This window comes from Eurosta solidaginis, chromosome 1 (genome assembly GCF_040869045.1).
Source record: "Eurosta solidaginis isolate ZX-2024a chromosome 1, ASM4086904v1, whole genome shotgun sequence".
NCBI classification, from domain to species: domain Eukaryota; kingdom Metazoa; phylum Arthropoda; class Insecta; order Diptera; family Tephritidae; genus Eurosta; species Eurosta solidaginis.
This window is the reverse complement of record NC_090319.1, coordinates 387,289,386-387,306,769: the sequence shown is the minus strand read 5'-3', so window position 1 is coordinate 387,306,769 and position 17,384 is coordinate 387,289,386. Positions and strand designations below refer to the sequence as shown.

The window sequence follows — 17,384 nt, the reverse complement described above, 5'->3', positions numbered from 1 at the left end:
GCTTGTTAGTTGGTTTGTTTGTTTGTTTGTAGCAAACACTAAAAGCATACAAAATTTGCGCAAAATAAGTTGGTTATCATGGGGCACAACAAAGCCTAAACAAAAAAACCCACAGCAAAGGCAGCAGCTTCTGTCACTACTACAACCACGATTTACCCCTGACGATGCTTACCTACAACAAAAACTTACCTTTTTACCGGCGCTGGCATTGCTACTTTTTTAATACATAAATATTTAATATGTTCCTAAATGACGGGACTTATGCCCGCCCCCGCATTGCCTACAAAACCGAAATTTGTTCACGCACATTTTAATCAGCAGTAATTGATCCCACAATTTGCGGCGCTCAAAGTAGTAGGAAGAGCATTGACCGCCATTACACTCGCGTAGCTGTGACAAAGTCAAGGTAAATTATGATTTGAAAAGCTTTACACACTCGAAAGGTTATTTGTGTGCGAATTTTTTTGAAATTAATTGTATATTTGTATTATTCTTCAGTTAAGTGGCAGATTTGGAAATGAAAGGAAATTTTATATGGCTCTTTATTTGAATTAGTTGAATTATTAAAGGCAGTTTCAGGATTGGCATAGGAATGTATGTATATTAGACTGGGTCCAAAAAAAAAAGTTGCAAAGGACTACCTCTAAATTTACAGCTTAAGTTGAGAGGATATCGGAATTTTTTTGGTATTTTGCTTATCCTTACCAATACCGCCGAAATTATTTTTAGTTTTGATTAGGCTATTTCGTCTTTACTTTCTTATACTATCTTTTCTAGCTCCGCAGTCGCTTTTCCAAAATTTGGACAAACTCGGCAAAACTAAATGAAACAACCTCAGAGGTCGAAAGGACATTAGAAGAAAGTATAGAGATTGCGAATAGCGAAAATAGTGGCATATAACTTTTAAAATGGAATGTTTAATTACAAAGTTGTTAGACTAAAATTGATTAGGTTACAAAAATGCATACGCAAAAAAATTAAGAGCGCTTCAAATAAAAACCGATTTTTTTTGAAAACGTTTTCGAAATTGGTTTGTCTGCTTTCGGTTACAAAATTCACAAATAAAAAAAAATAATATAATAAAATAAAATAAAAAATAATAAAATATCGAAAATAAAAAAGGAAGAGTTTTGGTTGCGAAATTTAAAAAATTTTGCCTCTGCTATTCTTCTGTTCGCTGCTGTATTTACAAGAATCATAAAAAAACCTGCGCACAGTTAATAAAAATTCCAGGTACACCCCACCATCAGCTTTAAACTTGGGGAGCAGTATTTTTCAACTTTTTTTGTCCCAGGTTAATGTGTATGTATGTATGTATTTATTATGATGTGCCTTGAAAATAAAAAGTCAAAGGTCAGTCAGAATAGGGCTCTGTGTGAAAACGCCTTAACTGTCCCCAACGCCCCCCCACCTGAATTTGGGTAGAGAACGCCCTATCTTAAAATAAATGGACTATCTCAGAAAAACGCCCTATCTCAGAATTCGGTTGAAGATTGTGCCATCTCAGAATTTGAGGGGGTGAGAACGAAAAAGATAGCTCATAACCCGATAGCAACGTAACATGAGGGAAAAAATGGTGTTAGGCGGCTTCGGGAACACGATTTTAAAGAAACTCTTCCGAATGTGGAAAAGTAACATTCCCCTTTAGACGGAAACTCTAGGTTTTGATCATAGCATATAGTTCTTTCAGATGTGGCAGGGATCGAGATATTTAAAAAAACCATACAGAGCATGTAGAATCCTGCAATCGATTTTTAAGAAAATTTTCGTTGAGCTGGAAACTTGTTCAGGGCATCGTTAATTTTTAATAAAAGCAAAAAAAATCTCGCCAGCTGGCGCACGCGTCGAGATAATTAGAATGTTCATACGAGATTTAGAATTTTTTACCTACTATACTTCACGGCAAGCTAGAGGTCTGTAAAAGAGAAAACAACTAAACACATTTGAAAATTGTTTCGCTAGATGTCGCAAGAATCTAAAAATTTTGGAAAATCGCGCATAAAGGATGGAGTTTTGCGATCGATTTTTAAGAGATTTCCGAATGAGCTACAAACTTAATACCTCACACGTTATTGAGAACCCGATGGCAATGCATTGAATAAAATGAAAATTTGCGAGTGGTGGCGCACGAAGCGAGATATTTAGAAAGTTCATAGCAAAGGTGGGAGTTTCGTGATCAAGTTTTAAGAAAATTTCCATTAAACTTGATATCCTACACATGGTCCATTGGACCAAGATAGTGCAACAAAAGGGGTAGGAAATCACGGGTTGAAATTTGAAATTTTTCTATATATTTTTATTTAACCTCCTGTAAAGTAAGATCTGAAATTTTAAACATATTTCAGAGGACAAAGGGTATTTGGAAACTTGTTGGGAAGGGATTAATGTCTCGATCAAATTTAAAAAGACTTGCCACTGAGCTACCAACTTGAATCTTCAAACATAGCAACAGGTATTAGACTGAGGAGATATACGACTGAGTAGCTCAAGTGCTCCGGAAACCCATATCCCGATAAAATATTAAATACACAAACTGTCTCAGTAAACTCTTTTTCCAACCGAACTGACTTATGCATAAATTATATTTCATAAACTAAAAATAGCGTACTAGCACTAAACAATCCAACACACATGGAACATGAACAATTCGATGTAAAGAAATTCTATACTTTCGACTAGCGGACACCAAGCCTGACGTCTAACAAAGTAGCCTCACCAGCATGACCTTGACGCTATTCTAGCGCGTTAAAGACTTATTATGTTTGTTGTTGTAGTGAAGCCATTGTTGTGGTTGCAATACGAAACCATAAATGTAAGAATAAAAATAAATCTGACTAATAACATTATATATTCTCTTTATGCTTATTCTATTTCCATTCACGTGCCTATGTGCATTCTAATGTAAAACGCCGTTCAAGTCAATAGCCACTGTGAAGTATAACAACAGCAACAACATTTATAATATTTCTTCCAAAAAGTGTGTCCTGCAAACTAAAGAAAATAGAAGACAATTTGAAAATAATTCTACAAAAATAGGTAAAAAAAGGAAAATGAGGTAAGTACAGAAGTGAATATCCATTAACTATAATAAGAAATTGTAGTAAAAGAGCTGTTGAGCAGCAGAATATAAGAAGAAAGGCAGCCAGACACAAGTGATTTTGAAACAAATTGAATGAAATAAATTAATAAAACAAGGAATACTAACATCGCTATCTTAATGTGAAAATGTGCTAAGTCACTTTTCTTGAAAAAGTGTATTTTAATGCAGTTTTAAAACTAAATTCAAAATACATCGATCACAAAAAAATATATTTTTATTTTTCATTTTTACGTTATGTGGGCAATGATGTGTAAATGTGCTAAGTCAACCTGTCAATAATATCAATCTGAATTACTGGTAATTTCTTTGTGCGCACACTTTATTTATTTATCTAATTCATTCAGTCTAAAAGTACACACTTCGTTGTTGTATTAACGATGAAGATACTCCCCGAAGGATTTGGGGAGTGTTACCGGTGTTGATGGTCCTTTGCCGGATATAGATCAGGACGTTGACAACATTAAACCTTCTAGGCCATCCCGCCCTCCTCACCCCCTGGTTCCATGAGGAACTTGGGGTCGCCAGCGCCTCGGCTGTAAATGAAACAGGATTCGCCATGGGTAGGTGAGGTTGACAATTGGGTTGGAGAAGCTATATAAATAGCGCTGAAAACCCCTTGCGCAACACAACCCCTTGAAATTGGATTCACCCAATTGAGACATGCCTTTGGTGTATGATAAATGCTTTGCGCTGACCACAATCTACTTCAATTCTTACATGTCGATAACTACATGCTTTCTTACAGACTAGTTAAAAATAGAAAACAATTCAAGCTTAAGCTTATATAAGCTGTTATTAAATTAATAACACTACTGAATCGATTTGCTAGATGTATAGTCATAGTTACAGGTTTATTCATAGCATAATTCGTTTTATGAGTTATTTCGATAAATAATCTATTATGGCGAAGATCACCCAGTGGAATATATGGAATGAACAAATTAGATAAATCAGAGCAATTCGTGCTAAAGTTTATTACATTATGGGCAAGCATGAGTGAGATAAAAGTTCTTCTGTCATGCAAAGCCTGAAGACCAAGCAATATGTGCCTGCTAGTATATGATGGGAGGCTATCTGGCCAGTGAAGCATACGTAAAGCAATTTTTGTATACATTTTTTTAACTTTCTCAATTTTATAGAAGTTAGATTCATAGAAAGGAGTCCATATTATTGAGCAATATTCAAGACCACTTCTGACCAAGGATATATAAAGTCCTTTCAACGTCATAGGGTCCTTAAAGTCACTGGTGTTACGACTACCGAACCCAAACATTGCAACAAATTTTGAAACAATGGATTCAATGTGACTAGAAAAAGAGAGTTTGGAGTCAAAAATTACACCCAAGCATTTGTTTAAATTTAAAATATTTTGACAAATAAATAGTATTTTTTGTGAAATATATAGTTTTAGTGTTATATTTCAATCATTAAAGGGAAGGAGTGATGGGGAAACATTGAGTAAAAAGTGTTAAGTCTGGAGAAAAAATGTGTTTTGAGCGCGGAAATTGTGTTAAGTCATAAAATAGCTGCTGGGTTAGCATACATGATTTTATTTATTTTTTTTCAAAGCTTCTACACTCAAAAGTATTACTAAGGTATCCTCATTCACAGTTTTGAAAAAAAGGTTATTTTCAAAAATTATTCCTTTTTTTCGCCTCCTGTAAAATTCGTGAAAGTTGACACATTTTCACATTAAGCTAACAATATGCAATGTAGATGATTCAACTTTACTTTTCCAAAATTTTTCAACGTTTTGAAAAACAATGTTTTGTATGTTCTCGAAACCCCGCACAACCGTTTAACACACTAGATACCAAATAGGCCTAAAAATATGAAATTCCAATATAAAAGTTAGGGTGGTCGTCTGTAACTTCACAATTTAAAATATTTCAAACGGAGGATAATAATCCGTCAAATAGTTATACGAATCGGAAAATGCAATTTGTGCATCAAATTTAAGAGTGCAGTAGCGAACCACACTAATATTAATATTATTTCAAAAACTAATTTGGCGTCTTAAATAAAATAAAAAAGGTGCAAAAGACTGCACCTAAGATTTGAAACTTATTCTGAAAGCGTCTCGAAACAAAATAAAACTTCTCTTTTGAGCTTTTCTGAAATAGCCTAAGGGCCTGTGACAGCCAGACCTTGGTCATTTTATAAGAGCTGAAATTTCGTCAGCGCATAATTCCACCTGAAATAGGAATTTTGGTACACTATGAATCTTGATGGGTGTGGCTTGAGCTGATATGGTGCAAAAATTAGACCTTACTTTCGTCAGTCCATAAAGTCTGATTTTCATATATTATCTTCGTAACGATATTAGAAATCACTAGCCTGATTGCCAGATACTCTCTTTAGTGGCATTGTCCAGCCAGATACTTTTTATACTTCTAAGCTTGACAGAACATTCAAGCAATTTTATAATGAAACTCAAATACAAAATCTTGAAAAACAAGGTGCAATTATTTTTATTTTAAGAAGCTCCAGATGTTCTTCTAATGTGCCTTTCAGGCATTTTAGTCCTTTTTACAAAGTTTTTTTCCTACGGCGAGTTATATATTTAACACAGAGTTAGTTAAAACAAGTAAGGAAATCTAAGTTAGGGTGAAACCGAACATTACATATCCAGCTGTACATTCGAAATGCTGTTGTTGTTTGTTTTGTGTGCTTAATAGTCTTACAAGTCTACGCAATAATACATATACATACATTTGGTTCTATTCTGAACTAATTTTTCTTCGAGTTATGGCTCCCAAAACAGAGAAACTTGCTTAGTCATAAAAGAGGCGGTGCCACGCCCATTTTTTTAAATTTGAATTTTTTCCTATTTATTGTTATAAATCCACTTGGGAAATGACTGCAAAGATATTGCCCATTTTATTCGTCAGCGACAATTTTAAAAATCGTTTATAGAAAAGTGGGCGTGATCCTTAACCGATTTCGTAAATTTTTCTTCAAAGCATTCCTTATAGTAAAAGCAACCTCTCTGCCGAATTGTGCTACGACAGGTTTAACAATTTTTGATTTATGATTAATAATATTTGTAAAATTGATTTTATCACAAATGGGCGGTGCCACGCCCATTTTAAGAGTCTCAATACCAGCCCACACGTCAATTTTCAATATTCTAGGTGTATTATTTACTAAATAATCAGGTTTTTTGTGTTTTCCAAAATGTTACATATATAAAAGGTGGGCGTGGTTATCATCCGATTTCGCTCATTCCAATCTATTATGGGCCCAGATAAGCTCGTGTACCAAATTTGGTGAAGATATCTCAATACTTACTCAAGTTATGGTGTTAACGGACAGACGGACGGACAGACGGACGGACGGGCGGACATGGCTGAATCAATTTTTTTTTCGGTACTGATGATTTTGATATATATCTATCTCGATTCCTTTATACATGTACAACCAACCGTTATACAATCAAAGTTATAATACCCTGTGTACAAGTACAGCTGGGTTTAAAAAAATGTGTCAAAGACGTGTGAGCTTATGTCAGGTTAACTCTGAGTTAAAAAGATGAATTTTAATTCTGCAAAAGGAGCTTAGGGTTCTATAAATCGTTTAGCAGACACAACTATGTGAAAACGGAGTCGGAGCTTAAAAGGACATTAGAAGGACATACACAACTTTTCAAGACCAAAATAATTGCAAATAAGTTTCAAGAAGCGTATGTCTAATACCTAATTTATAAAAATAGAAACAATTTCGAGCTGTATATTTAAAAACCAAACCAATTTAAATTTTGTTTCGATATACTCTCAACAAAAGATTTACATTCAGCGGCGGTCTTTTGCAATTGGTTTTCGAACCACTCTAATGTAGTTAGTTAATATAAACATTTAAGTGTATGCGTTTAATAATCCGTTATTAGCTAATCTAGATGTGTTAAACAATAATTGTTCGCGTATAAACTACAAAATATCACTTATACGCCGTGTCTCGCACATTTAAAGCGCGTTCGGAAATGCAGTACTCTCGTGCTGCAAACGCAAGGCGTCGCTTATGACACGTGCCGTATCATTTTTGTGAGCGTAATAATTTTAACACCGAATGAAAGTTCGAGGAAATATTTGTTCGAAGAATACGGAAGACTATATATAGATTATAAAAAAAAGAAATTGACGCCTTGAAGTAGGCAATAATTTTTTCATACTTTATTTAGTTCGCATTAAGCGCGTTCCACTGAGCTAAGCAGCTGTTATTTACAAACGGTTTTTCTCTGTTAGGCACCTAAATGTTTAGTTTCGAGATTCAAAATAAATTGTCAAATTAATAAATATTTTTAGTTCTTCAAACCATTCCACACATGCAATGTATTTTCTCTAACAATTATATGGGGTTTTGTATTTAAAAAACCAGAACAGTTAAAACACGTAATAAAATTTTTATAAATTGATACTGTTCAACGCATTTAGCACATAGCAATAATCGCTCGAAGGCTGATTTTCAAAATTTTACTTCTGTCAGGAGCTATATCATGTGCTACATATGAACAATTTCACATTTTGTTGTGATACTTCTATTTTTCATGTATGTATGTGCCGATTTTGATGAGTCTGTATGTTTGTCTGGTAAAAACAGTGGTTAGCTGTCAAAAAGCTACCACCATCCGCGACTTGTGGATTCGAAGTCAGTCAGATAAATATCAGCATCACGACGTTTTTGTTGCATTTTCATATTTTTAATTTTTATTGTAATATTTATCAGTGTACTAGCAATATAGGAGTACTACATATATGGTGTTCATTGAAACTCAGCTATTAAGGGCCAATTAAACTTCCTTACCCCTAACGCCATAGTCGTAATCATACCCATATCCATAACCAACTCCAATGTGATCGATTAATGATGCCTTAACCTAAAAATCGTGAAAATTTCATAAGAATGAAGAAAACGCAAACAAGTAAGAACGGGACTGTCTTCGGCTGTGCCGAAGACTTCATACCTTTCATGAATGGGGCTGAAAAATAATCTTATCCCGTTCGTAATCTCAGAATAATCGGATGTATAAGATAAGAAATATATAGTGAACAGATCTACATACCTTAACGATTTTTAAGATAAATATAAAATAAAAAACAGGTAGGTAATTTGTGTGAGGATGCAAAGTTTCTGGTTTTTTGTGGTCTGCGTGTAAAAACTATGACTGCGAATCACGTATTTCAACAATATATGACGTAAACGTAACTATTTGATGAAATTTGATGAATTTTGAAGCTTCTAGCCGTAAAAAGGGGGCAAAAATTAGAGTTTATATGGGGTATATAATATATATACCACCGATCTCTATGATTTTTTCAGAAAACAATATATGCTATATACGTAAGCATATGGTGAAATTTGAAGCGTCTAGCTGTTAAAAAGGGGCAGAAATTGCGCAAAGTTTCTTAACTGAACAATCGGTTGTATGAGATATATATTATATATACCACCGATCTCAATGATTTTTTCAGACAACAATATATGCTATACACGTAAGCATTTGCTGAAATTTGAAGCTTCTAGCTGTTAAAATGGGGAAGAAATTGCGCAAAGTTTCTTATCTGAACAACCGGTTGTATGGGATATATACTATATATACCACCGGTATCTATGATTTTCTCAGACAACAATATATGCTATACACGTAAGCATTTGGTGAAATTTGAACATATCTAAACGATTTTTAAGATAAATATAAAATAAAAAATAGGTAGGTAATCTGTGTGAGGATGCAAAGCTTCACGTTTTTTGTGGTCTGCATGTAAAAACTATGACTACGAATCACGTATTTCAAAAATATATGACGTAAACGTAACTATTTGATGAAATTTGATGAATTTTGAAGCTTCTAGCCATAAAAAAAGGGTCAAAATGACAGTTTATATGAAGTATATAATATATATACCACCGATCTCTATGATTTTTCCAGACAACAATATATTCTATATACGTAAGCATTTTGTGAAATTTGAAGCGTCTAGCTGTTAAAACGGGGCAGAAATTGCGCAAAGTTTATTATCTGAACAATCAGTTGTATGAGATATATACTATATATACCACCGATCTTTATGATTTTTTTAGACAACAATATATGCTATATGCGTAAGCATTTGGTGAAATTTGAAGCTTCTAGCTGTTAAAATGGGGAAGAAATTGCGCAAAGTTTCGTATCTGAACAATCGGTTGTATGGGATATATACTATATATACAACCGGTATCTATGATTTTCTCAGACAACAATATATGCTATACACGTAAGCATTTGGTGAAATTTGAACATATCTAAACGATTTTTAAGATAAATATAAAATAAAAAATAGGTAGGTAATCTGTGTGAGGATGCAAAGCTTCACGTTTTTTGTGGTCTGCATGTAAAAACTATGACTACGAATCACGTATTTCAAAAATATATGACGTAAACGTAACTATTTGATGAAATTTGATGAATTTTGAAGCTTCTAGCCATAAAAAAAGGGTCAAAATGACAGTTTATATGAAGTATATAATATATATACCACCGATCTCTATGATTTTTTCAGACAACAATATATGCTATATACGTAAGCATTTTGTGAAATTTGAAGCTTCTAGCTGTTAAAACGGGGCAGAAATTGCGCAAAGTTTCTTATCTGAACAATCGGTTGTATGAGATATATACTATATATACAACCGATCTCTATGATTTTTTCAGACAACAATATATGCTATATGCGTAAGCAATCGGTGAAATTTGAAGCTTATAGCTGTTAAAATGGGGTAGAAATTGCGAAAAGTTTCTTATCTGAACAATCGGTTGTATGAGATATATACTATGTATACCACCGATCTCAATGATGTTTTCAGACATCAATATATGCTATACACGTAAGCATTTGCTGAAATTTGAAGCTTCTAGCTGTTAAAATGGGGCCAAAATCGTAAAAAAAATATATATATACTATATATACCATCATATATATATTATATATATCACCGATCTCTATGATTTTTTGACACAACAATACATACTATATAAGTAAGCAATCGGTGAAATTTGAAGCTTATAGCTGTTAAAATGGGGTAGAAATTGCGAAAAGTTTCTTATCTGAACAATCGGTTGTATGAGATATATACTATATATACAACCGATCTCTATGATTTTTTCAGACAACAATATATGCTATATGCGTAAGCAATCGGTGAAATTTGAAGCTTATAGCTGTTAAAATGGGGTAGAAATTGCGAAAAGTTTCTTATCTGAACAATCGGTTGTATGAGATATACACTATATACACAACCGATCTCTATGATTTTTTCAGACAACAATATATGCTATATACGTAAGTATTCAGTGAAAGTTGAAGCTTCTAGCTGTTAAAATGGGGGTAAAATTTGCGAAAATATATATATATACTATATATACCACCATATATATACTATATATACCACCGATCTTTATGATTTTTTTAAACAACAATATATGCTATATGCGTAAGCATTCGTTGAAATTTGAAGCCTCTAGCTCTTAAAATAGGGCAGTAATTACGAAAAGTTCCTTATCTGAACAATCGGTTGTGGGGGATATATACTATATATACGACCGATCTCATAAATTTTTTCAGGCAACAATATGTGCAATATACGAAAGTATATGGTGAAGTTTGAAGCTTCAATCTGTTAAATTGGGTAAGATATTACAAAAATCCTCTTTTTATGAAAAATCGGTTGTATGGAGGATATATGCTATAGTGGTCCGATCCGGTCGGTTCCGACAAATGTCTAATCGGACACCCAAATACACCCGCTCACCAAATTTTATCAAGATATCTCAAAAATTGAGGGACTAGTTTGCATACAAACAGACAGACGGACAGACGGACATGGCTAAATCAACTCAGCTCTTCAACCTGACTATTTCGGTATACTTAATGGTGGGTCTATCTATTTTCCTTTAAGGACTTACAATTTTCGGTTTCGTGACGAAATTAATATACCATTTCATGTTCATGAAAGGTATAAAAATTACAAACATATTCCACAAAAAATAAGTCTCTTAGTCATATCGTATCCAAAACAATGAATAAAATCTACAAAAAGTTATTAAATGCTACAACTCAAATATTTTTAGGTTATGTATATGGCGAGATACCAAAAACAAATTGGATGGCTATGGTATGGTTACGGCGTTAGCGTTATGGTATGGCACCATTAATCGATTACATTGATTTCCATATGGTTGGTTCGATTAGCTGTTTTATCTGGTTATGGATAAGTCACCATTAATTGGCCCTTTATTTATAGGATACAAAAAGGCTTTACGAGTATGATTACGAAATATGTTGAACATTTCAAAGGGTCAAATTTTGTTTTTTTACGTTCCTTCGTTTTTCACGTTATTCTTAAAAGGATTTCAACCAAGAGCAAGTTTATTAATATTGTCCTGGTGAATATTTTTCTAGAACATGTTAACCCTTTAGTGATCTCTGGAATATTGTTTAATGGAAGAAGTACGTACCTAGCTGGGAAAGAAGTTAAATACGAGCTAACAAGAAGTTGGTTTCCAACAAGGTTTGGCATAGTGGTTTTCAAAAACCCAACGTGTGTTTAGTTTCTTTGAACGAAGTCAATTTTTTTTATATAGCAGTTGCCCCAAAGTAGTAAGAGGTGGTTATTTCTGCACTGCTTGTAATATAACTACTAGTCAATGTAGTCAACGAATTTTTGTGGAGCATAAATTGTCCTATCTGCTATGTATCACATCCAATAGCAGATGGCTTTTATTCGGGGTGTATGAAATCGATCTAGGGAAACTACACCTTTTTCAGGTTCAGCTCAGAAAGTTGAAATGAAATTCAGAAAGTTACAATTGAAGTTCAGAATTTTCAATTGAACTTCAGTTATATTTTTCTGAACTAAAAATTTAAAATTCTGAAATTCAATTGCAGCTTCCCGAACTAAACCTAAAAAAAATGTAGAGGAAACATTTACTTCACATTCTTATTTTCTCAAGAGAAAGATGAAACTGACTATTTCTTGAGCATTATTTAAAAGATGGATTACTATTTTATAATTATGTAAATGAGTTTTAGTGATGAAAGTTGGATCCACCCATTTTTTAGATGTTTTTCTGCAATACTGCATGCACTGCATTTTCGAACACGCCCTGCATCGCCCTCTGCAATTGCTTAATTTAAGTTCATTATCGAAGTAATCAAATTGATCGTCGAATATGTGCATTCATTTGCATATGTTATGGTATTACAAAATTTATCAACATATGTATATACACCCTGCAGGGAGAGTTTTTGATTTGAGGTAATTGCGCTTTTAGTGCATTTAGAATCTCAGTCGATTTCCGGCGAGGTAAATAAACCAGGGACGGAAAATAATAATTTTTTTTTCCGGAGTCGAAAAAGTCCTGGTCAAAAAATTGTCCTAGGTGAAAATGTTTGAGTTCCCAGGTATTCCTATAGCAATACCATGTCGAATCATGCATCCCTTTTATTTTTCGAACTTTTTCCATAAAAGTCCACATATAAAAGTAAAATCTGTATTTTTATTTTTTTAGTCCAATAAAACTAGTTAAACTCGGACTTTTAAAACTGAAAGTCCCGAAATAAAAGTTAAATCCAAATAAAAGTCCGGCTTGATAACAAAGAAACGGCTTATCCGAATAAAAAAATTGTTTGTTTCGGATAAGCTGTTTCTTTGTTATCAAGCGGGACTTTTATTTGGGCCTTAAAAAATAAAAGGCCGGATTATCTCTTATTTCGGGACTTTTATTTTTAAAAGTCCGAATTTAACCAGTTCTATCGGACTAAAAAAATAAAAATCCGAAAATAATTTTATCTTGATCCAAATATATTAAAAGTCCAAAATTAATAGTTTTGCAAGGAATTATATTATAAAAGGAATAACAGTTTCGGCCCTTGAAATAAACATTTGATTTGAATTGACGACATTTTGCAAGTATTAGCGCTTCTAAGCTCACTCAGCTATAAACATACATATGTATATGTCAAATATTGGTTTTTATTCGTCGCTCAGCCATAGTATCGGGTCTGCCTCGACATAATTGATCTTGACAACAAACTTGATGAGCTAACTGAATGACCTAAGCGATCAAAGCACTACCGACTCGAATGTTGCACATGTGCACCACATGCTACAAAAATCAATGAATGAATGCGAGTGAGAATAGTTGCAGCACGTGCTCGTGAGACTTGGCCGACCAAACAATTCTCAACTGCAAATTATGCATTACAATCGATTTGTAAAAAAACATCAGACTTGTTTTTTAATTTATGGAATAATATTTAAACGAAGAGAAGAGATTTACAAGGTATAATCGAAACAGCTGTCGCCTTGTCCGTCCTGATGTCACGTTGATTTTAGTCAACCTTTTAAGTAAGATAAAGTGACCTTAAAATTGTTCATACAAACACACATACATATCTACACTCATCTACAAAAGTCATCATCACTCAGATTTTTCCAGTTTTTACTAAGTTTTGCTTCGACCTTCATTATTTTCGATATTTTTTAAAAATATGTGTTATTATATAACACCAACAATCCAAATATACACTTAAGACTTTTTAGAAAATTGGGGAAAATTCCGCGAATTTTCATGCAAATTTTTAACTTTCAGTAAGAATTTTTAGAATTTTTCTCTCAGATGGGGTTTTGCATGAACGTTTGCGGGTAATCAAAGAGAGATTTTTTGAAATACATACATACGTATATACATACAGTGTTGTCATTGTGTCGCTTTGCGGAGATTTCGTCCTTTTTAGAACATTTTGCTCCTTTGAAAACTATTTCAAATATTTTTAGAACTATTTTGGGGCTGAATATTTTACCCTGTCATAAAGATCAAAATAAAAATTCACTTGATTATTTTAAGAAGTATCTATAGATTCAGAATTTGTATCCTTTCGAATTTATAAGAAATCCGTAACTTAAATATAAAGGTGCGAATTCAAAGTCGAAATATAGTTACCTATACTTCAAATTTGGTCACAGCTTTTTTGACATATTGTCCATAGCAAATTATTTTAAAAAGCTTACCTACATAACATTGATTGTGAATATGACCATAGTTTTTTGGGTATTTTAATGTAGAGAAGGATTTTTATTAGTCCTTTTAACTTGATTTACAGCTTATACCTGTTACAAATTTCAATTAAAAGGTGCATTGCTAAGAGCTTGACTTAAACGGATCTGTTCAATGTATAATTTTGGTGCGGTCTTGCTTGTGGCATGTTTCTGTGTGGAAGTGTAGCATAAAAGTAAAATCTTTATTGACCGCTTTTTGCAAATTTTCAACGACAACACTGTTCACAGCAGATTCGAAGAACGGTACTTTTGACATAGCGGCTACGGTTACCACTTCGATCCATTTATACAAAAGTGGTGCTTTTTGTTTAGTTTTGGTCTGATGGCCACTTTTCCTCCAGTCTGGTTCTTTGTACGGAAGCGAGAGCAAAAGTGATAAAAAAATAGATTTGTTTGCGCTACTAAAATATATACTTAAACCAAGACTGATTAACAAAATTATAGATTTTTCTCCAAGATATCACATTACAATGCATATTCAGGCGGCTTTTTGGCCGAAGTGTCAGCCGATATCAAAACTATGAAATACAAGATTTATTTTTATGTGCGTGTATCTTTTTTTATAGTAGGGCAATGGGATCACTTAACACACGTTCTCAGATTTTTTAGCGCAAAGAAATAATTATCACAGCATTTTAATATGGAGCCAGACATTACTAAATTGACAAATAAACGATTGAATAAGCAGGCCTGAACCGTGATAAAAAATAATTAAAAACAAATATATACTTGGCGCGATTTATCTCAGAAAATATTTAGGCTGATCTTCTCTTCAAGTTTGCATCTTGCCCCTTTTTAGTTTTTCCTACAAATATACGGGACGGGGCTTTAATTTTTTATGCCGACTCCGAACGGCACTTGGAAGCAGATGAATTTTCACTGAGAAGGTTTTTAATGGCAGAAACTTTTCGGAGTGATTGCCAAACCACTTCCAGCCAGCATTTTTTGAAAATTTTGATCAAAAAATATTTAAATATCATACCCCAAGATGATTAAAAACGTTCAAATTTAAAAGCATTTTCTGTTCGAAAATTAACGTATCGTCGGGAGAAAAATGTACCATAAATGTGATTATTCTTGAATAATCATTTATGATTCTTATTTCGAAACGCTTTTTATTCATGTTTGATATCATTGTAAAATTGAGCTTTAATAGTTTTAGAGCAATATTTGACTGCTTTTCACAGTCATTTTCTGGTCATATTCGTGAATATATTTCAATCGTTTTGGTTGAGATTTTTGAATCATTTTTGAATGCCATTATAATGCATTTATTCTTCATATCTCATTCAAAATATGATACTACATAATAATTTTATTTCATCAGGGGAAGAAAGCATTCAAGAGTGAGCTATTAGATTCACAGGTAACTCGCAAACAAACTTGACCGATATACACCTACGACTACAACATCCAACATCAGCATTATCGTCTGCATCTTAAAATACGGATACGATACGGGATGTTGAAGCTGTATCCAGGTATGTCAAGATAGTTTCACTTACCTGGGGTTCAAATAGCTCACAACCTTCATATGTATTTTCCAATCATTGTGTATTTTCTGGGAAGCTGAAAGGGAGAAATGGTTGGGGAAATCTTCGTTCACGAGCAGCATTACATTATTTTTGTCTTGAAGAATATTTTTTGCATAAATAATAAAATTTTTATATATTTTTTCTTATCTTGATGATTGAAAAAATATGTGTATGTGAAAAAAATAAAATTTTTAATGAAAAGTAAAATTTCAACAAGTATAAAATTCATTATTCAGTCAAACAATATATTCATAAAAGATTCAGAAAGCTGAATAAAAAATGATTATAAATTTTTGATCACCTAAAGCAAACACATTTGATTCAAATATGATTCCAAAATGTGATTGAAAAACTATATTCAGTTTTTGATCATCAAAGGTAAGCATACTTCATTATTCTTTTTGTTGGTTTTTATGAAATATTGAAATTTACTCATAAAAATACTTCAAAAATGATTCCAATGAGTGATCGAAATATGCTTTTTAGTTTTTCATCATCAAAAGTATTCATATTTGATGATTTCTTTTGTTCAATTGAATGATAACTCATTATTTAGTCGGAAAGAGAAATCAAATTGTATTGATATGTAGGGAAATTCAAAATGGAATCACCTAAATGCTGAGTGGGCTGTCGAGGGCGACCCCTCTTGGAAATGCTTTTTTGTAATTGAAGGAACTTTTTTCTTAAATTTTGATGTTGCTTTTGCGCGGGTCTCGAACCCAGCACCCACGGTGTGGTAGGCGGAGTACACTACACCACAGCGCCGCCAGAGTCTTGAACCAGCAAAAGCAATAAGGTAAGCTTAAATTCCGGTTAGATAATTATAAGATGAAAATAACAAGTGTTCACTTGTTTTTGATGAGAAAGTTTATGTTTCATGAAAAATTTACGCTTATTGTGAACCCTAAACAACCTGTTGGAAAGGATATCTTATTATTCCGTTTTTTCGGGTCGTGAATTGAAAGCTCTTATACAGGTTTTGAAACATTATAAATATGTCAATTAGGCTAATTCACGACTATTTTTATTAGTTGTCTTAGCTGAAAAATGCAAAAAGTTTATCCACATTTAAGCAACTCTCCACATTGTTCATAAAGTACGAACACTCGACTTTCAAAGAATTTCTGCTGCATTAACCGAATTTCGGACCGGAGGAAGATAGGTTCCATCATTGGCACTCTGTTGCTTTTTACCTGTGATTTTGTGTGCACTAGCTACAGTGGCAGGTATAGTGCAAAGTGTTGGGGAAAATTGTATACAGATTTTGAACATAGACGGCATTTAGCAATTCCAATGGTGATAGACCTTTATCAAATTTGCTTCGTAAATGTGTTTCAAGTGAATTATTTCGCATTCTAAGCTTTGAGAAATGTCCGACTTGTATTTTTCGACAAATTTTTCTGCGGTCGCCCGAACTGTAGTTTCATCCATGCCTTCGAATTTCCATAAAAAGGAAAACGTCTCGCTCAAATATCTCATAGCTGCAAATCGTTCTGTAATGCCAGTGATTACCGAATCAACGATCACCAGGAATGTATTGTTTTAAAAGTCAAGACTTTGAATCATCCGTAATCATCTCATTTAAATCATCTTCAGAACGTGTTTTGGGTTTTCTCTTTCGAATGTCCGGAAACTTTGGCGATATGTTCAATTGG

The 17,384-nt window shown here is 33.2% G+C and overlaps 1 protein-coding gene across 3 annotated transcripts in view; it reads left to right on the top strand.

Moving 5' to 3' along the window:
* f-cup (flyers-cup) overlaps positions 1-17,384 on the top strand; it is a 48,284-nt gene that overhangs the window by 557 nt on the left and 30,343 nt on the right. For 2 of the 3 annotated variants that reach the window (XM_067763407.1, XM_067763409.1), the window contains exon 2: positions 2,926-3,055. In XM_067763407.1, the coding sequence (XP_067619508.1) occupies positions 3,051-3,055 (5 nt within the window). In that variant the 5' untranslated portion in view covers positions 2,926-3,050. Of the gene's footprint in view, positions 1-2,918; positions 3,056-17,384 lie in introns of all 3 variants that reach the window. The other variant, XM_067763408.1, reaches the window with a different exon arrangement.